We start from the raw sequence: 22,791 nt of genomic DNA, 5'->3' as shown, positions 1-22,791 counted from the left end.
GAGTGCAGCTATCATATTCATTTTATAGTGACTATTACAAATCACTGTGCTACCCCACTGTTTTAGTTTGCGGTGATAGGCGTTGACACCTAATGACGTAGTAATTGAGACATTCCTTACCTGCCTGGTTTGTGGTGATATTGGCGGTGGTGAACTGCGGTGGCTCATTGCTCAGGCGCGACACCCCATTCAGCGAGTGGATGCGGAAGGTGTAGTTGGCATGCGCCGCCAGGTTGAGCACCGTCACCAGCGTGTCGGTGAGGCCCATCTGCTGCGGTATGAAGCGGATGAGCGGCGCCCCAGTGCGAGCCACTACCCCCGCACCTCCACCCAGCTTCACCACGTTCCCACCTGTGCTGCTCACCCCCAGCCCCGCCCCAGGCCCCATGGCGGCGGCACTGCCCGACACGCCGGCCCCGGTGCTGCAGTCCGCGCACTGGCTCCAGTCCTGCACGCAGCGCTGGCACGACACGTTGTAGATGACGTCACTGCGGCCGCCGCTATCAACTGGGGAGCCCCACTCCAAGCTCACCGAGGTGCCGTTCACTGATGAGATCACATTTATGGGTGCAGTCGGGGGTCCTGGGGAAAAACATTCAGTAGAAAAATGTTAACAGTAATTTTAACACGAGGAGAAGGAGCTGACAAAGGAAATTTGCTGACTACTCAGACAAAAAAAATGGTGGCTTATTTAGTGTTTTCCAGCAAACAGATAATTAGTAGTAAGCAGCACATTTGTAATGACTTAATTAATAACAACACAAAATCATGCCGCTCATTAACACATTAGTCACTGGCCACACGTGAAGGTGTAAATGTGTGTTTGCGTGTTCACCAACTTGTACAGGGAGTTGCGGGAGGATCAGAGGTGGCTCGGTAGTAGTTGGCATCGCAAGGGCAGGTGAGGGCAGCTCTGGTCTCTGAGTGGCTATGGAGCGGGCACTTCTCACACTGCTGGTCCCCTGCTGTGGGTTTGTAGTAGCCCACTTCACACGCTGGACAAGAAGAGATAAGGGAGCATTTATCACATCTCTGTCACAATTCAAGCGCGACACTGATACACTGATATCACACTGCTATTGTCCACCATGGCCTCAGTGCCTCAGGACAATGTCTCATATCTGCAACCCATTTTGAAAACTCAACCACAATGTATTCATGTGTTTACAAAGCACTGAGTACAACTTGATTCTAATTGGCCATGCAGCATTATGTCTGCCACAGTTATGACAGCAATTTTGATAATTTCATAAATAAATAATTTCAAATCAATTAGTTACATTGTACAGTGAATCTGTTGGGGTCCAATTCATGTCAGGGTTGTACATTACTGATCCCTTATTTACATGCTTACATGACCTTAGATATCAAATTCATCATTCAGGTAGTCTGTCATAAAGTGTGCAAATGGCATGAAAGATTTTTTTTTTTCTGCCAAAGTTCGCTGGGGATTAGCGGCGATATCTTCTCTCTTTCTGTCGGAGGATCCCTTGAGGCCATGGAGACTATGCTGTATGTGCAATATTAATCCCTCTCTGTTTTTCTGCCTTTTTCATTCCATTAATCCCTGCATCCCTTGATGTATTCTTTTTATTTTTTCTCTCTCTTTCTCTGCAGCTCCAGAGTTGAAAAGGAGGTCATGATAAACATCAGTCGAAGCTCTATCTCTCTGTCTTTGAAGTTTTTGACAGCTTACTAGCAGCTACTGTAGCGAGATCAGGTGCAGACAAAACAATGATAAACCGCTTTGAAAAAGAAGATGAGTGTGTGGTAAACGTTGTTTATATTTTGATTGCTGCTTGTCTCATTATGACTGCTAGAGCTGCATTCCTCATTTAAACAACATTTTTGACAGGTCGCCACTTAGCCTCACTTTTCCTGTCAACGTCAGTTTAACGAAGGGGCATGAGGGAAGAGGAAGACATACACTTTCCTTTATCATTCTATTTTGTCATATCATTTGAGAGTTTGAGATCAATAACCCCTTTGCACAGAATGCCCACCATATTTTACTGTAAGTCACTGACTACAACAGTTTTCTCCTTAAGTCAGTGAGTTGGTGAGTGAGTGAAAGAAAGAAGTAGAGAAAGAGAAGGAGAGAGAGAGAGAGGGAGAGAGAGAGAGAGAGAGAGAGAGGTGAAGAAGGGAGCACTAAATGCCCTCAAACTGTTTTATTCGGCTGTGTTTACTCCGCCAGCATCAGGCCCTCAGGTTTGCTCAAGTCGGCGCATTGTTTGGATTGTCAGCACCTGTCAGTGCCTTGCCTCCCAAGGCAGGGGAATTTGCATTACAATGAATTTTAATGAATATTTGCAGCCAATGTGTGCTGACCTTGATTTTACTTTTGGTGTAAATGGATAAATAAATAAGGCAAAATAAATAAATAAACAGAGGAGTTAAAAACGGCCTGCGTGAGGAAATTATTTGTCCCCACGTGACAGGATTAAAAAAAGAGCAGCTCGTTATGTCGTTTCCCAAGCCGTGTGCAGTCCATAGATCTAGAAAAAAAATAGTGCTCCTATTTTTAAGGTGCATCTAAATGACAATTTAAACAAACAGATCAGAACTAAAAACTAGATCTGAGTTCATCTACCTTAGGAGTCTCCAAGCACATGTGCTTGTGTAATTTGTTGCTTCTGATTATGACTTTCATAGACTCGGTGAGGAATTCGCTTTTTTACACGGGTCTGTTGTCTGAACTCCTCCTTCCCCATTTTGTTTGTGAAAGACAGCAGGAATCCATCCCACATGCAAAACCTAAGCAACAATTTTGTAAACCTAAGCCTCTGTCTTTTGTCCCTTGTGGACATTCACATTTGCATTGAAATAGAGGAATGGAGCCTTCACTTATTGTTGCAGGCACAACACTTTCGATGGGTGAAGGACTGAGGCCTGTCGGCGTTTAGTAAAACATTCAGTAAAATATATCAGCTCTCGCTCTCGCTCTCTCTCTCTTCTCTCTCCCTGACAATACAAACTCAGACTAACACAAATACAAACGTGTGTACCTCTACGGGGACCAAACACACAACAGCTGCTAACGAGTTGAGAGGATTGTCTGAGTGATGAATGGCTCTGTCGGCGGAATCATAGCTGGAAATGGGACACTCCATCACGGGCCTCCTGTACATGTGTCCTGTAAACGGCTGCCATGGCCCTCAGTTGGCTATGGGGGCTACAACTTACTTAAGGATGCTTTTGCACCTGCCCCATACTGTGCTGGGGACTCTTTGGACACAGTGTTTAGCTGGGCCAGAATAGAGGTATTTGTAGCTTTTCTTGATTTGTATGACTGAGGTCAAAGAGCAGTAGTAAATGGCATACAATCCCCAAATATATCAAAAAGAAGTTTAGTAGATGCAACATAAGCCTTGAAGAGATTGTGTTTAAAACGGTGTGCATGCGTGACTGGGAATTTCAGGAGCAAAATATACGCTTGAATGAAAATAATCCAGTGGAAATCCAGACACAGAGGGAGATATTAAACTCTCTTTTCATCCTAAACACCGAGAAATAATGTGAGATGAAAACGAAGCAACAAATTGCAAATGGCTGCGACGCCAAACGCAACGGACCCCTCCGTTAAAGAGTGACATTAAGAGGGGTCGGTGACATTTGCAGCCAGCTAATCTCTCCCCGGGCAGAGCTGTTCCACAGGCTGATAGGAGCTGTGACTGACACCATCTGTAATGTGGAGTCGCACGGGCATGATAAGTGCAGTGATACCAAAGGACTGTTACTCCCCAGTGGGCAACAAGTGGAACCCCACCGTGGAAATGCAGGAAGAAGATCTGTGACTGAGCTGGGGCCCGTTTGAAAATCGAATTCCCCCGATGCACCGGTTCAGACTTGACCTTTTGATTATCACCCACAGGGTCTTAACTGCTATCGAAACAAAGACAGTTCCAGGCAGGTAGTACTGCTGCCATACCTCCAGAACCAGAGGAAATGGGTTTCAAATGTATTTTCTCTTCTGTTCTCTTCAATTCAATGTTTTTATTTATTTATCCTCTGACATTTTAAGGAAGATTAAAAAACATATTTATAATCCTCATTGCTCACTATGTCAAATTGATCTTTATATCTAAATGACCAGAAGTAAATTCAGATTGAAAGGAAGGTTGGAATTTGGTGCAACCGTGCAAGGCACAGTACGCTGTGGGAAGAAATATAAAGTAAAAAATACTCATATAAAATTGATAATAAAGTACAATAAAATCAAATACATTATCAAAATAATTGATTATTTTTGGAAGATGAATAGAATTCAGTTTAGCTGACACAATATGATATGGTACAGTGTGTGTATTTCAAACAGACATGATCTTAGAGGAGAACTGTATGCTAATGGATCATAATTAGCAGGTAATTTTACAGTATTATCATACAATATTGCATTATTATTATGCAATACACTGACCATCTGTTCATGCCAACTGCTTAAAAAATAGGTGCTCAAAAGCTTTGTTGTTTTCCCAGAACAATTCCTTGGCATCAAAACAAAATATGAGTCAATATTCTACTGACATCATTTGAACTATGACAGATTGGTCTCCAGTCTTTACATATTTGTATATATTTATTGTTATATAGTCAATCATTTATGTATCTATTTTGTTGATTACTTTAAATTGTCATCAACATTTATTGGATAATGATAGCTTTAATGTCTCTATCCCGTTTTAAATTCCTTATGTTTATAGCTATTTACCTTTGTCAAACTATTTGCAAAAGTCTTTGAACTTTGGACAGCATAAATGAAAAGGAACCTTTCTAACAAATGAATTTATAGAAGAGCTATTTGTGGGGGCAAGAGTAAGTGGCTGATAGATGGTGGCTGGATGAACCGCACTGAAAGTAATTGTTGTCCTTGAGGAGAAATTAACTTGAGATTGGGGCTAGCAGTTCATTCAGTTGACTCTGTGACACCTCTTTTTGCATTCTAAAATGCATACCGTTGAATTGACTGAGCAGTAGACTGAGTGATGTGCACTGTTTACTCTGTCTCTCTCTCTCTGTCTGTCTGTCTGTCTAACTGCCTGTCCCTCTCTCTCTCTTTGTCTGACTGTCTCTCTATGTGTCTGTCTATCGGTCTGCCTGTCACTCTCTCTTTCTCTGTCTGTCTGTCTCCTCTGTCTGTCTGTCTGTCTGTGTCTCTCTTGCTGTCTGTGTGTGTGTGTGTGTGTGTGTGTGTGTGTGTGTGTGTCACATACGCAAACAAACACACACACACACACACACAGACAGCAAGAGAGACACAGACAGACAGACAGACAGACACACACGGATACTGTACCAAGCAGATAATGTAGCAACAGGTACCATTTAAAATATCTTTATCTAGATATGAAAGTGAAATATTTTGTGCAAAAGGTCATGCCATGTTTATCAAAGAAGAAAAGTCAGTCTGGTTTGTTGTGCTAGTCTATTTTTATTAATAGCGCAGGAGGCAAAACTGACACAAACACAGAGCGACACACATTCATGAGTGTTTTCCTTTGAAACTCTCTTGTAATGAAACATCAAATGGGCCCAATGCATCTCTGTTAATGAGCATTAAACGGCTGTTAATTATTTGATTGAATTGCTGTCACCTATCTGAGCGTGTCTAATTGATCTGTGTTAGGAGAGAGTGAGGGAGCGGCAGCCAGACAGACGGCTCGTTTTGTGCAAAAGGCTTCGGCGGAAAACAAAAGATGGAGCCATCCACCGCCACATCAGGCAATAACCTGCACACACACACACACACACACACACACAGTCATATAGCCATACACACACACACACACACACACTCATATAGCCACACACACACACACACACACACACACACACACACACACACACACACCACATGTCTGACTCGAACCGCCCGAGGACGTGAATATATTTGCTCAGGCACAGTGAGTGTGAGTGCGGGTTTGTTTATCTCAGATTTTCTTTTTTTTTTTACTCCCATCTTTGCTGCCTATGTATGATGGTGGGCAGCCCAGTCCAGCCGCACGCTCGCTCAGAGCACCTTTGGTGGTGTTGACCATGCTAAGGACTTGCCCTTCATTAGCGCCGCTCTCCTGACATCCATTAAAATAGCTGGGTAAAAACGCCGGCTGGACACCCGGGGCTCCCGACACAGCGGCGCATTCACACGGACATTAATAAACCAGACTGCATGCTGAATGACCGGTGAAGCTCTGCGGTGGCGATTCTAAAGACTATCTCACAATACCTTTCAGGGAGATATGAAGCACACAATCGATGGCGAGGGGAAGGAGGGGGTCGGATTTGACTGACATGATGCAGTCCCGTCTGGATGAGATACGATTCATTCCTTTATCGAAAGAGGCGCCCCCTCCTCTTCCTCCTCCACCACCATCACACACAAACCCCCAAGTCTCTCCATCTCTGGCCTGTTTAGCTGGCTGGTGGCGTGGGTCTCACAGATTAAAACCATGCGGTTAGTCACAATGGCACAGTTTGCGGGAGACGAGCTTTAATAATGCCTATCCGAAAGCCTTCAGCTTAATCCCACTGTAATATGCTGGCCGGGATAATAAAAAAAAGAGAAAGGGAGAAAAAACCTTGCCATGCCTTTGCACAATAAGGCCCGAGCCCAGGACACAAAGAGGGCTAATTAGTCCTCCCCTCTTCCCTCTCTCCTCACCTTCTCTCCCTCCCTCTTCAATCCCTGAATTTCAACAGGCGATATCAGGGTTGCCTATCAGGGTTGTTTGTTTTGGTCTGTTTTGGATTGAACAATAAGGATAACTGAGGGGCATTTCTTTTGTCTAATCTCCTTGGAAGCAAACTCTTATGAAGTTCTCTATTAAACTATTATAGTGATGGGAATGCAAATATCTGTCAGGAATTTGAAAATCATTCTAATAAATATTCTACAATCTTCAAAACATCTTCGCCTCCTATTATTATTATTATTATTATCATTACTATTATTATTATTATTATTATTATTATTATTATTATTATTATTATTATTATTATTATTATTATATAATTCACCGTTGGTGAACTACCATATAAACTGTGTAAGTTTAAAAATGAGTCAGTTTTTCCTAGTAAACAACATGAATGAATGCATTTTAGAATTTACCACATTCCATGGCCACACATTCAGTAATGCAGTCAGCACAGATGGTGTCTTCAAATAATTAGTCACAAAGCAACAACAAGAAAGGTACTGTAGCCTCAAAATTCAAAGCAGACCTTAACTTCCTGGGAACATCATAGCAGAGTTTGTGGAGCTCTGGTTTGGGATCAGAGGAGCCCCCTGAGAGAGCCCACTGACAGACACTCCTGGGTAATTACGGATGTTCGGCCACCCCAGTGTCACGCCTGCCCGCAAGGTACAGCTGCATGTGTGTGGAAGGTGTCTCACCTGTGGCCAACTGCCTCAGTACCAAACCATGCATTTTCACAAAGTTGCTTGTACAAAACATGTGGTATATGTTCAATTTCTTCATCCAAACACCTAACTTAGGATAAATATGCATTAAGAGATATGCATTTTTGTTTTGTACATGATGACTATTTGTCAAGGGATGTAGTACATACAGTATGTGTGGGTGTGCAGGTGCATGCATGTGGGTACGCACAATTATGTTTGTTTGTACAAAAATTGTTTCATTTAAACCCTTCACATTAATTGCATAAAACACCCTTGAATATATTTACAGCGTATTATATTTCCACAAATAAGAAATTGCCACTTCGACAGAATAATTATAGGTGTCCTGTAATCATTTTAGAAATGTTTGAATTCAAAGACATGGGCAACTGCTTCTACATCATGTATTTTCTGAACTTCAATTTGCACCTTATTTCACAGGCTTAGCCAGATCCGCTTCAAATCGGTCAATTACTACACTGTAAATGAAAACATTTTTCCTGTTGGCTATATTCTACGGAGGCCAGAAAATTAAGATGTTCAAATGGATCAGTATATGAAAAGATGTAAATGAATTATCTTGACCTCAGGTAAGAAATAATGTTGAAAGCAGGCACTCTCTAAAGCCTGTATGAGTAGCTCAAATAACCACTGGACCCAACAGGCTTCTAGAACTTTTTTCTTGTGCTTCTCACAAGCATTGCCATACTTTTCATTTAAAATACAATGTCATGCCTCTTTAACACAATATCAAACACACACTGTTCTTTGTCCACCACACACTCAAACCACTCAATCAAACTGTCACTCACTGTAACAGTTAGATTATTACTGTGTGACCAGGTGAGAATAACAGCATATATGTGAGGCATGATAGCTAGTCTAAGAGAGTTTTATGTGACAAGTTGGATTGTATGGACTTTCCAACACACACCACACACATGCCTTGCACAAACTCTCTTATAGTTTTACTCAGCCTTTATAGAGTGATGTACACCCAATCATCATATCAGTTCATCCTCTTACAGGTCCTCCATGTCTTTTTCTACAACCCTTTTAGGACAGTTGAAATGAGATGACTCCCATCTCATCATAGAGTCTCATCACTTCATAAAGTTCCAAACATCTCATCTATCCTGGCCATCTCTCTGTAAGCCCAGACGCTTTTTTGCCTCTGGGGTTGTGTTAGGCCACTTGTTGAGGGCCTTTCTACTCTACCCTTGTTGGCCTGGCAGGGTGACCAGCAGAATGCCAACACTCAGAGTGTTCGAGCCTCTCAGCTGCCACGTCAGGTGTCTTATCAACGGTGACATGTGTCCAGACTGTTTTGCTCAGCTTTCAGTTTAAATTACACAGGCAAGAACGGTTTCCTCCCGACAGGTTTTTTTTGTCTTGCCAGATAAAGAAAAATAAATAAAGCTTTTAGAGTCCCTATTTTATTGTCTATGACACTAACAGGCAATAATTATTCTATCCAAGTGGTAACACTTTATAATAACTACACAAAATTCATAATTTATTAAGCCTTTTTTACTTATTAGTTAATGGTTTGTTCATCATCAGTAATTTATTGTTCATACATAAATTATCCTTAGTAAAGCATTTATTCACATAGTTATAAATGGTTTGTTTATAGTAAATACGCCTATATCTAAAATATGTTTATACATTATATTATTATACATTATTTAACAGTTGTTACATGCACATGCACTAATGATTAGTTAGGGTGAGGATACTTATTTTATAAACCACTTCTTAATACTGTAATTCATGATTAACTCAGGAGTTACAAGTGGTTAGTTAATGATATTTTGTGAGCTCATCTAAAGTGAGGACATTGTATGCCTTGCAACACATTTACAAATGAGTTATAAAGTTTACATTTGCATTTATTCATTTAGCAGACCCTTTCACCCAAAGCGACTTACACATGTCAATGAAATTAAAGCGCAAGGCCTCATTTGGGTTTGATCCCCCAACTTATGGGTTACTGCATGCTAACCCGGCTCCTTATCCACTACACTACCTCTGCCCGGTATTACAACAGTCAATTCACAAATATAATATAGATATGCGTGTTTACTATGAACAAACCATTTTTAACTGTGTGTAAACATGATTTACAGATGAGAATTAATGTAGGAATAATGCTTTACAAATGAAGAATACAGTTTTTTATAATAGTTTAGTAGCGTGTAGTAGAAGAAAACAGAAACTCTTGCATAGTCGTAGGTGTTTCCATCTGGGCCAAGGTAGTGTAGTGGATAAGGAGCTGGACTAGCATGTAGTCTGAAAAGTTGGGGGTTCAATTCCTGGCTTTAACTGTTGTGTCAATTGCCTTCAATTTAATTGACATGTGTACGTCGCTTGTCTGCTAAATGAGTAAGTGTGAATATAATCTTTACAACTCATTGGAAAATGTGTTGCAAGGCAGAGAAAGTCCTCACTTTAGATAAGCTCACAAAATATCATTAACTAACCACTTGTAACTCCTGAGTTAATCATGATTTATAGTATTAGGAAGTGGTTTATAAAATATGTATCCTCACCCTAACTAATCATTAGTGCATGTGTATGTGTTAAAAAATGGAAATATTACTTCATCAACAAAATAGTATTGCGTAATTTATTAAGTATTAACAATAATTTATAAACATATTTTAGATATAGGCTTATTATAAACAAACCATTTATAAGTGTGTGTACAAATACTTTATTTATGAGAATTAACATAGGAGCAATGCTTTACAAATGATGAACAAAGCATTTTGTAATAGTTTGCAACTGGTTTATAATGGGAAAATTATTTAATTTATAAGTGGTTGTTTCATTATTTATTAAGTAAAAATCATGTACTTACAAACATATTTTTTGGATAGGCTTATTTACTATGAACAAACCATTTATAACTGTGTGAACAAATGCTTTACTGATGATAAATTATGTATGAACAAGAAATTACTAATGATGAACAAACCATTTACTAACTAGATGTACCGCAGAGCGGTACAAAATATGACCGCCGCCCAGTCCAGCACATGTTTTCCACAAAAATAAGTCACGCTGAAAGGCATATATATGATTCTAACTGTCTCACTGAATTGCATTATGCACACTCAATTCTCACTGGTATCTGCTAGACAAGTACCAAAACATGATTAGTTCATAGATTTCACATGTAATATACATTTTATACAACCCCACCCCCATCTTGCCTGTTCATAATTCTGAGAAATTCTTGAATTGTGTGCATGTGTGCGTGTACATGTTTATGTTTATGTGTGGGTGTGTGTGCGTGCATGTGTGTGTTTGCCTGTTTATGTGCCTATGTGTGTGCATGTGCATGCATGCGTATATATGTCTACTGTGTGAGTATGTGTCATACGTAGGATTACTGTGAATGTATGTGTGTGCGTGTGTATCTGTTTATGCACATGTGGGCATATGGAATGGGTTTACATGACCCCTGGAGGCAAACATACAAAAAAAATGGTCCTCCTAAACCCTACGGTTCTCGAGATATTCACAGAAAACTGTGTCTGCCCTACCCTCCTTTCGGGGGGTCCAGTCCAGCGGGGGGGGGGGGGGGGGCTACAGATCAAAACAAAAACAGGAGGTTCCATGCTATCCATGTGGGGTTACATGCCCACCAAGTTTCGTGTACCCCGGTCTTAAAGTGTCCCGGGAATCCTTGACGGAAATTTCGACATGTGAAAAAGAAAAAAAAAAAAATCTGACTAATCTGGCTTAATAAACGATAAATTGTGTGTAGTTATTATAAAGTGTTAGAATGCAAGGGAGACAGGGGAGTGTTCTCACACACAAAATGGCCCAGGCAGTAACTGAAGCCTGCTCATTGAGCAGATGACAGGACCCTGTGTCCTGTGCCACGACAGACTGTGGGGAGTTGAACAGTCACTACCTTGGACACCAGGATGTGTGAGTGCACTGGCACTGCTGCCAGAACAAACACACATGCTGAAATCAATGCTGTGTCTGACTACACACAAAGACTCTCAAAAGCATTTTAAGCAGGTGATAGGTAGCCTTGTGTCAAAAAAGCAATGTGTTAAATGATTGATCATGATGATCAAGACTATGATGAAGATACATGCTTTGTATTGTGTAAGTGTTTTAGAAAAAATAAAATTCTGAAATAAGTTAAGTTTAGTTTGGTTTCAGTGGCTTAGCTGAATCATAACTGCTTTGTATTGTAAGAAGTTGGCAAAAAAAGAAAAAAGAAGTTGTGGCCAAATGTTTTGTCCATGATCATTTCAGGAGTGTGCCTGCAAGGCTGCCACATCATGGCCAAGGACTTCTAAAGTAGCGCTCTACAAAATGCTCCTGTATCTGGAGATATTCAGCAGCATGCCAGCCTTACAGAATGCTGTGTCCCTGAGCTTCTGAAAGATTCAGCGATTCCCGTACTCCATTTATCATCAAGGTGGACCAGACAGTACCAGTTTCTCCAGTACCAGGTCTGATGACTATGCTGTGTAGTTAGCTGTACAAAAGCCATTCAAGCAAGTATCTTTCACCTTGCCACTTTCAACTGTGATACGTTCAGGCAATGAGGCAGCACAGCCACAGGTACAAGGTGACCAGCAGCTCTTCCCTGCCCAGTCTGCTTTGATTTGCCGAGAGGTGACAACACGGAGTCTTTGTTTTTTCCCAGGTGTTTTGGTGCACAATATTTTCCTGTTAGTAGATTTTGGTGTTTGGGTATGTGTTGTTCAGCTATATTTTTTCATGTTCTTTTTGAGGGATGATGGGTTTATGCTCATGCCAGCCACAAAATGCTACAATGACAAGTGTTTTTAGGTGACTGTGAAGATCAGGACACAATATTTATGTTCTTTGGCAAGCCTCACAATTTGTCTATTTTTGTCTATTTTGTCTATTTGTTTTCAAAAGAATTCCTAGTCCTACCTCTAACAGTACATAGCCAGGATGTCTTTGATCTCAAATGACTAATGGCTGTGATGTAGGGGTTTCGTTATGCTTTGCTGATTGCTGTCTTGAATGCAGGAGACACTGGCAGTTGCTTGTTTTGATAGCACACCATGGTGACCGCACAGGCCATGTCTGTCCTTGCTTCATCAGCTCTTGTGAAGACAAGCGAGACCTATGTCCATCTAAGTCTGACCCCTGGTCACGGGAGGGCACGCTGTGACACAGATGCTCAGTGTGGGCTAGTGCAGCTCCTGGGAGCACGGCTCTGTGCTGTTCACACATCTTGTTTATCTTATTTTGGAATTTCTATGAAATCACGAAATGGTTGTGGTGTATGCCTAAAGTATAAAAAACAACAGCTCACAAGTCAGGCAGGTGGTTCCTAAAAGAAGCTCTTTGAGAAAAGAATGAGTTATTTTTATCGCCAGCTGTGTTACGTCGACAGCTAGTTTGCTATGTTGGTACTGCAGTTTTCAAGCAGAAGACAGGATGGAACTGTGAATTAAATGATATGGATATTGTATTATTTATGTTTGCTAAGCTGTTTATAGGCCATATCCTCTTCGACATTCTACTGTAACTAGGTTATTCTAGTGTTGGAACGGTGGGGTTGACAAGCTCAACGACTATTCTGATAAGCACGCATACTGTGGTGTTGTCCCTTTCTGAAATAGACATTTGACTCCATTTTCTCACTAGCCTAAAGACCCTACGGCCATATCGTAGAAGGCAAGCCTAAAACAGAGTCGACAGGACTGACATGGGAAGCTATTGCTCTGTTTTGATCGGCAGTTAAAAAGATTGTCTCAGATGATGTCGGTCTGATATCACCCTTCCCCCACTGCCTTTTTTCACAAAGACTCGACAACGACACGCAAACCTTCCGGAATGCTCACCAGTGCTCCAGTTTCACCCCCCACTGTATTCTTCTGTTTGATGACTTCTTGTGCCATGGAGTGGGCATTATGAAAGCGTCAGGAAAAGGGAAGCCAAGCCATGCACAGACGCGCGCTCTCCTGCCGCCCCCCCCCCCACCGCGCACGTCCCTCCTCCTCTGCTCGTGTCTGTCCTGGAGATGTGCGTGACTGGAGAGCAAGTGCAGGCGCCGGGAGAAATAGCTCAGCGACCCAGTTTGGTCTAAAAGGGCTGAGTGTGCTTCTCAGACATTCATCCTTAAATGGATTCACAAAGACTGGTCCCCCGTTTAACCATGGGCCTGTGTTGCACAATAGACATCCAGGCGTATAGGGATGCCTTTCAGAGCGATATCGCCCCTGACAGAGCTCACACGAGAGTGAAATGACTCGTGAAAATTTCTGCCATAGCTACAAGGCCCCATCACAGCAGAAATCTAGCTAATAGCGTGCATAGTGCAGTGCTAAAGTTATTTACCTAATTACCGATGTGTGTTTTTATACGGACTGAGAAAAAGTGAGCACTCTATGTCTGTACATGCCACCCGCCCCCCCCCCCCCCCCCCCCCCCCCCCCCCCCCCCCCACACACACACACACACACACACACACACACACACACATACACACAGCATGAAAATACAGAGGAAGAATTAACTCAAATAATGCTATGAGGTGTTGTTCAAATATGGTGAGGCATTCATTGTGGAAAATCTGCCTCACCGTATACATTCAGCTCTAATCAGAAATCAGTATAATTAGACATTGTAACAAAGCAAACATTATGTATGATTAAAAGTGGAAAACTGAAGGTGTGTTTCCCTGGCCATCAACATACATTATTGACAACCTACAATGGCCATCATCAACTTACCTAATTTAACACACACGTCTTTTCCCCAAACACCAGCTTTTGAGACAATAGAAACCAAAACAGACTCTGGCATCTTAGATTGTTAATTGCAATCACTTGCAAAAAAAAAATATGAGCATCCACAGGCGGTCTGTGCCACCCATACATAATTGAAAACCTCGACGATGGGTGAGGAGTAGGAAGCTGATAAGCCGTCAAAACAACCTCTTCAGACTTGCGACTCCCCCGCATCCCCTCCCCGGTGGGCTGAGCGAGACCATTGGCTAGGAGTGGTGTTCTGTTTTGTAATACACTTTTAGCCAGTGCCTAAAGCTTAATTATCAACAAACTGTGATTAATTGTTTTTAATTACTGTAACCCATTAGAGCCTGAGATATGCACGGGTCCACAAATGAGGTCATTCCAGCAGACACAAACAAATTAAACAAAAAAAAAAATCCCCAAATATATAATCCACATATACTGTATGTATGCGTCTATAAGAAAATTAAAGACAATCTTTGACAAGCCCCAATGCATATGATATGTGCAGAATAGGAAATATACTCATAGACTCTCATGTGACGCATATGCTGAGTTTGTAATATGATATACCGGTAGGTTAGTATTGTGTAACACACTAGGATTTGTCCACTGGAAACCTATAGGTTTAACATAAATAGCCAGTAGCTCTGTACGTATACAGTAGGTCCTAACTGAGTGTCAGTCAACTCAGTGTCAACTGAGTGTTATAAAGAGAAGGACTTACCGATGCAGGCGTCGCGGTGCTCCTGGAAGCCAGCACTGCACACGCACCGGCCAATGGGCACCAGCCACTCGCCCTCGGCGCTGCAGTACATCTTGGGCGTGTCCCGTTCCTCGGCGTGGTCCACACACTGGCCCCGCACCTCCACCAGTGAGGATGAGTCGGCACCGGTCACCACGTCGGTAAAGACGGCCAGGCCGCGCGCCACGCCCTGGCAGCGCTTGTAGTAGACGCGCACCGAGACGACGGCGATGCAGGCGCCGATGTCCTGGAAGGCCAGGTAGAAGCCGCGTCGCGTCAGTGGGCCGACACCGCGCACCTCGGTGTTGAGCTTGAGACGCCGCACGCCCAGGTCCACGCCAGTAAAGCTCTCGTCTGCGGCGATGGTGTCGATCTTGACGTACTGGTTCTCCCAGATGGTGGAGCGGCCCAGGTCGCGGTCCACCTCATAGTAGTAGAGGTTGAAGGTCTCCTTGCAGGTGCCGAGCACACCTGGCATGCTGTTGCAGTCGCGCAGCGTGAACTTGATCTCGATGTAGATGCGTCGGGCCCCCTCGCGTGGGATCCAATTGGTCCGGAGCCAGTTGTTCTGGCTGGGACTCATCACGTTGCACACTTGATAGGTGTGAATTGGGGTGAAGTACTCATCCATTTCATTAATGGCATCCCACTAAAAAAGACATCAGTGGAAGAATAAAAACTCTTCCTGTTCATTTTGTATTATTGTCTGTCTACTATGTTTTAATATGTATTATGTCTTTGCACTTTCCTCTTACATCTACAACTGAAACTCTTGCTAGATCAAAGACACGAAAAACAAGGATAAAGAGGAGAGCAAATTGTTTTGTTACTCTTGCCCACTGACAGGAATGAAAATATGCAGGTGCATATTAAGTGTGTCATTGGAAAAGCAGTGTCTCTTTGATGATTTCTTTTAAGTAATGACACATAAACATTAACATTAACAGACATAACATGTCCTGTAAACACTTTTTTATGCATTCTGCAGCCCTGGAAGTTAAAAGCTTATCAAAGTCAAAGACGACGTATGTCAAATATATAGAGTGCAGATTGTGTTTTCCTGCCACTGTGTTTTCTTCACCTTCGAACTACCAAAGGTGATGTCTAAATAATATAATAAAAAGTGACAACGAATATGCAATCAAATTCAGTAGAGAACGGCTATTTGCTCCATGGTTTTCATCTTTCAGTTCAGCTGAAGATTTGCAAATACAAAACTCAGTGTCCTTGGTCCTCAACCAAGCCCATTTAAAATAAAAAAATATCAAATTAAATAATATATTTATATATTTCAGCATATAGAATAAAGTATACAGTATTTTTTTGTGCATAAAGGTTATTATATAGTTTAAAAGATAAAACAATAAATGACATTTACAAAAAGAATATCTACAGTGCTTTGCCACTTTATTCTTAACTCTTCATAAAGATATAGCCTTAATGACTATTATGACTTTATTATCACTTTCCTCCTCAGTATGAGCCAGTTCTTTTACAAATAAAACAGCTGTGCCTATTTTTCATCTTTAGCCTGAAAGCAAACTTTTGAACTCCTTCAGAGTGCCAAAAGGGAGTTGGTGAGACACACTCAAAGAAATGGAGTGACTTCAAAACCCTTACAGCAGCTAATTTACCCTCCTAATCATTAGCAGTCATGTGTAGTTCAAGGACACATTCAATTTGCGGGATTTAAGGTGTGTGGGTAGCGTGATGGGGGAGGATATGTGTGTGTGTGTGTGTGTGTGTGTGCATGTGTGTGTGTGTGAGAGAGAGAGAGAGAGTGTGTGTGTGTGTGTGCGTGTGTGTGTGTGCGTGTGCGTGTGTGCTCGGATCCAAGACCTTAATTACTGCAATGAGCCCTTTTTCATGCCCTCTCGGGACCGGGGAGGGGAGAGAGGCTGGAGAGGTCTATCTGCGGCTCTGGGAGACCCTACATCTGAGCAGAGGCCAAGTTCGGCGGCGCCAGAGCTGGAGGCCTTTCCGAGGTCAGTGCTTTCCCTTTCAATTAGGCCGTCCGCTCCCCGTAATGAATGCAGGAGTCGAGTGCGCCGTGCGCTACTATTGCAGAAACCCCCGCGGGAACCGCATCCTCAAATAAACGCCCTGCGCCGCTCCCATTACACTACTGAAGCGAGGTGTTAACACAAGCTTATCATCATGATGACCAGCAGGATTTTTACTCTCTCTCTTTCTCTCTCTCTCTCTCCCTCTCTCCTTCACACAAACAACACTTGCATATTACAAATTGTGCCTGGAAAACTTGAAAAGAGTTTCAGTTGTAGAAGGGCCTCAGGAAAGTAAGGGCACAGGCTGTCACTGAGGAAACGATTTGAGTGAAGCACATGGTTTAGCTGAAAAATATGCAGTATGGTGTTTGATCAATTGTAAACATTGTTGTACTCAAAATAGAGCCTTCGGGCTGTGGTTCACACTCTCCTCACCCGAATAAGAAAACCTGGGAGGTAGAGGATAGCACTCAAGCTTTGTACAAAAACCAATCAAATGATGCCTCATTCATCACTGATTTCATTTGCAATTGGTGAGCCCAGATTCTATCAATTGTGACATTGTGCAGTGTTGTGGCCTAGCTTGGCGTGTTCTGCGTGGTCTGGTTGTCCTCAGAGACTGTTAGCTGTAGCGAACCCTGACACCATACCCTTTCCTGCTAGTCCAGGATGATTCCTCTTCACACAATGATAACAGGTGATGTTTCTTTCCCATTAAAACACCTCTATTAGCACTACAACTAACTCTACTGAATACATTGAACACTCTGAAGGAGCTTGGCCCACTCAATCGAGCTGAACTGATGCTGCCCCTGATTCAAGTTCTGAAACAGATTGTTTTAAGCTTATTATCATTTCAGCGTGAGAACCACTTATCTTCCTTAGACCACAGTGATTTGCAAGGACAGGAGAGCCACAGGCAGAGATGAGACCAGAGCAAACATTTCAATGTGCTGTAAAAATCTATGCCATTATGTTGATTCCCATCAAAATAACAGCTGTCTGTGGTGCCAGAGGCTATGGTAGCTTGATCAGTCTCTCTCTCTCTCTCTCTCTCTCTATTTCTGTGTCTCTTTTTATGCCTCTCTCATCCCCATCACTCTCTCTGAAACACATTTATTCAACTGTCTTCGAGTCTGCCCGTCTGTTTGACCATCCATCCACCCAACCATGGCAATCACGATTACATTGTTCAGTTGCGGTCGAGGTTCTGAGGCGTCTGAATTCCCTGTCCGCGCCAGTGCTGCCAAGCGGGCCTCTCGGCAGCTTCCAGCGCATTCTAATTAGTCTCCGTCTCCCCCTATGCCTTTTCCAGCCATGCGCTTGTGCATGTGTGCGTGTGTGTGTGTGTGTGTGTGTGTGTGGGTGGTTGTCTGTCTGGCACGAGACTCATAGCTTGCTGAGATGAAAGTTCTGAGGGTGTGATGGGTGTATTTGTGCCCCCCCACACCCCACACCCCTTCCATTGGTTCCCTCTGGGGGCTTCTCGCTCCTACAGACTGGAGGTCTTCCAGAGTGCAGCTCCTCCCCAGCCTCAACCCCAGCTGCCCCCCCGCACCTCCTACCTCCCTTTACTATTTCATGAGCAAGTCAAGGATGATGAGCTAATTGCCAGAACACAACCTGGATGTGGACCTTTTTCCGGGCTGCTTCAAACAGTCCTCCTCATGGGGGCCAGTAGTGTTTACTGGGCTCACGCTTTGCACCGCTCTTGTCCTGACAGAGTCCAGCATTCGAAGTAAGTACTGCATCAATTAGCAGGCTTAGCTTCATATATTACAGCAATACCAGCTTAAATATTAATTGCATGGAACTGTGGAATTGGCCCAGTGCATTAGTAATTCTAAGAAGTTCTTTTTTTTTTGCTGACGATATTAGATCTGGATGGAACGGATACAGTTACTTGTCAGATGCAGTCAGTCTGTAAATTACTTGTTGAAATGCATATGGGATCCCGCCAGCAATACACAAAGTCCCTGATCAAGTTTGTGAATTCTCTAATTATAATGATGTAACTGTACTGATGACTAGGATTGGTAGATGGCTGAATATCTCCCACCAGTGGGTTATTAACCTGATGCTGAAGATAGATTGAAATACAGGCCGAACAGCAGCATTAGAATTGATCATGGTCATTATGTGACAGCTATTACAACATACAGTATAGTTAATTTGGGTGAAAAGGCAAAAAAGTTGGAAAGGTATTCCTGTTGACTTTCACACTAGTGGCCCTAGAAAGTACAAGTTAGGTAGCACATTCTGATAGTTAACCATAAGCATTCAATTCAATGCAGTTTCAACACGGCTAAGAAAACAGTTAGTCAACCACTTTTCTATTTACAGTACACAGCTTCCCTCATTCACAGACCATAAACTCTGCACATAACATAACAAATGACTTGTCTTCAACCCACAGCTCCAAACATCTTTTTCAAAAGACTCTAGTCCGAAACCAACAAACGTGAATCAGAGGAGAGGACATTTCCCCATACCGCTAAAGATCCCATTTCAGATTGGGCACTGAGAGAGGGAAGTCCTCAGGATCTGGTTAAACACGAGGAGAGCACCCGCACAAAATAACTGCCCATCTCTGGCTGGCATTTGCAGTGACAGCGCTGCATATTAATGTGTACTCTCTCTCTCCGCCCTGCCTCCATCTCAAACTGATATATGAAATATCAGCCTGTGTGTTACTCTCCTCGGCAACACAGAGCCCCAATGTGAATGGAATCTTCTAGCACTCCTGATTAACTGAGCAGTGCTGACAACGATAACCTTTCCCCGATATGGCGGTTAATTGCATGGGTCTGGTTTGTGGCTTGCCAAATCAGAGACACATAGAAATGGAGGATGTTCCCACTGTAATTACAGTCTATTCCTGTCCTCATCTGTTGTAAAGGAAGAGACGGGCTCTCTGGTTTTGAACTGTTAAAAGTCATCTATTTCGATATGCAAGACGCACATTATTTTCCCTTTCCAAAAAAAAGTTTTATTCAACATAGTACAACATGGAAATCTGCTTGTCTTTGACAATAGCTCACACTACCTAAAGCTATTTTAAAATGGCTTAGATGTCAGCGCTTAACTTTTACATGAAACATTACAGGTGGAGGTATCAGTTCTCTCCAGAGACAAACTCCTCGCCCCGGGCTTTCCAATAGCACACATACTGTATGAGAAGGGTCATATTCATCAAGAGTTAGCAAGAGTGACTTTCTTAAAGTTTGCTGTGTAACTCTGTCTTCAGTGAAGTTAATTTGTCTTTGTTATCACCCAGGCAGGTAGCCAGCTCTCAGCGTGGGTATGGGACCTCTGTGTGTCGCCTTACAAAAAAACACTTATAACTACAAACACTTTCCCAATGGGAGATTCACCGCTTTTTTCTGGTGCCAGCTAAAACTTTGGCAAAGTCTGCCCCTCAATGGGCTTGGAAAAAGTCATTTGGAGTTGAAAGAATCCTTGTAATATGTTTTTGTCAGTTCAAGGGTTAGTCAGTACTTGTTACAAATTATTTCATTCATTCAATTATTTCATTATAAATAACTTAAAAATGACAATTCCCTGATTGCAATGCCAATTTCTAAAATACTTTGGTGACATAAGGATGTAAAAGAAAACTTTACAGTAATCACCAGAGTTCAATTTTCATCTGCCACTGCATTGAGAGATACAAATGTATGTGTGATGTGTGAAAAATGATATAAAAAAGCTCACTGCTGAATTTTATATCAGTGTAATTTTTCCTTCTCGATTCAAATGTTGGTGTCACTGTCCTCTGTATTTGACTGCAGATTCATGTTCATGATCAGAAGGTTATCTTCAAGCTGTGCCAAATCCATTCAATGCCATCTCTTTGCTGTGTTCGATTATTGCACTGTTCAGATTGTTTGTCAGAAATACGGACTGGGCTCTAGAACACAACTTTGTGTTGGAGAGAAAACATGCCTAATTAAAAAACACTCAATAGAAAGTCACATGAATGCCTTATAAAATTCCTTTGCACCTGCCATTCCACAGAAATTGAAAGTTTCTACTGTTTGACATGGAACACCTTTTATAGAAAAGATTCCAGGAAATGATCTATAAATAAATAATCATTTAGCCAATTAAATCATGAATCTGAGATGGATACCTTTTGATAATTAATGGAAAATTGCTATATTTTCATAAATACGTTGTTAATGGTGCTGTAAACAAGCCTGAGGCATACATTTACATTATTATTATTAGTAGTAGTAGGCTAGTAGTCGTAGCAGTAGTAGGCTAATAGTAATAGTAGTAGTAGTCTTAAGTTTAAGTTTCTAATACAGGTAGGCTTATTCGGCCCACTACCCAGGTAAAGGGGACAGGTAGACTGCAGGAACGCCTCACTATTCAGCCCGTTCAGCTGTTCCACTGCTTACAGGACCTACAGGACATTTTTTTGTTTTTATTTGCACGATCGCAATTAGATTATTAGAATTAATTAGATTATTTAGAATTATTAGATTAATTATAACTCAAATGCCATAGCAGCAGCATAACCTTTAATTAATTTAGCTGTAACTACAGTAAACGACTGCCTTGCTGTGTTTACTAAAAAAATGTGCTTGTGGTCTTCCATTCACACCTCGTTTATGTGATCGATTTCTCATCCATCTGTCATAGGCAATGTCCATACGCTGAATGACAGTTTCTGTTGAATTGCGGCTTTTTTTCCTGCACTGTGATGGGTTTCCGATTTGGTGTTATACGGTAACTGGCTGGACTGTTTACCTTGCCTCTGGAGTTAACGTAACCGCCCCCTTCTTTTGCAGGTGTGTTCAGCTGTTGATTTAGCCTCCGATACCTGGTCGCAGATTCGTCTGTTTAACTCAAGTTCAAATAGAAATGTTTGTGATGCTCCACTTTGTTGTTTAATAAAGCTTTACAACACGACGTGTCGGCGTTGGAAGTGTCAGGTTGTCTGTAGTAGGCTAGGCTGCATGCGCTGGACCATGAATATGCCATCAAATAAATAAAACTTAGTAAACTCCACGTGGGTCTCGAACCACTATTAAATTAAACTGCGTATATGATAACCTGACACCAACCTGCTTGTGCCACTAACCAGCTGACACTTTGTAGGGAAATTGCCCATATCCACTAGGTCTAGGTTACTAGTAAAAGAGGTCACCTAGTATGTTATTGTGTTTAGCAGGTTAACACAGCGGATTATGGTAACTGGCTACTGTGTTATCTTGCAACGTTGCCCAAGCCGTTTACTTAGGCCTTCAAAGTAGCCTAACATGGTTAAGTTTACAAACGTTTCACTGATTGCTGCCAGGCTGTGGCCTCCTCTACTTGAAGTGTCTCACAGGATTATCAATGCCAGCAAATAAATGTTCAACTATGAGATTCTAACTCGAATGACAAAACAATAATCTGCATTTTAACCTAATGCACATCACAACTGACCACCATTAGTAATTTGTGTTGCTCTTGCCTGACAATTTTGTATCCACTTGTCCAGTCTGTGCTTTCTAGAATTCAGTTCAATGAAACACACGCATTGAAACGCACACTGCAACGTGCAGGAGAAGTCTACTGTGTCCACATTTTACACAAAATTTGCGTAGCAAATTAACCTGCGTTGCGTAGCAGGTTAACTTTCAAGCTAAATTAAGCTGTGTTGCAAAAAAAAACCAATCAGTCGGAAAACGAGTCCAAACGAGTTGACATTGTCAACCTGTGCTCTCGTCACCTGTAGCCTACAACTTCAAAAATAGAAGTAGGCCTAGAAATGTTTTTTTCCGACAGTGCACCAAGCATGGATTTACACATTCACTAGCTCCAAAGAATGTATGAAGATTATGCGATTAAAAATGTTTTAACTTCACATGCGTGTGGTTTTAG

At 42.0% G+C, this 22,791-nt stretch overlaps 1 protein-coding gene across 4 annotated transcripts in view; it reads right to left on the bottom strand.

Moving 5' to 3' along the window:
* The window catches only part of epha8 (eph receptor A8), a 66,566-nt gene that overhangs the window by 8,163 nt on the left and 35,612 nt on the right, over window positions 1-22,791 (bottom strand). For all 4 annotated transcript variants that reach the window (XM_042090291.1, XM_042090290.1, XM_042090292.1 and 1 more), the window contains exons 3-5: window positions 14,894-15,560; window positions 840-995; window positions 121-582 (exon numbers count right to left, since the gene is read on the bottom strand). In XM_042090291.1, the coding sequence (XP_041946225.1) occupies window positions 121-582; window positions 840-995; window positions 14,894-15,560 (1,285 nt within the window). The remainder of the gene's footprint in view (window positions 1-120; window positions 583-839; window positions 996-14,893; window positions 15,561-22,791) is intronic.

Source organism: Alosa sapidissima, chromosome 4, assembly GCF_018492685.1.
Source record: "Alosa sapidissima isolate fAloSap1 chromosome 4, fAloSap1.pri, whole genome shotgun sequence".
Lineage (NCBI taxonomy): Eukaryota > Metazoa > Chordata > Actinopteri > Clupeiformes > Clupeidae > Alosa > Alosa sapidissima.
Note: the sequence above shows the minus strand (reverse complement) of the source record. Positions and strands in the feature narration are given on the sequence as shown.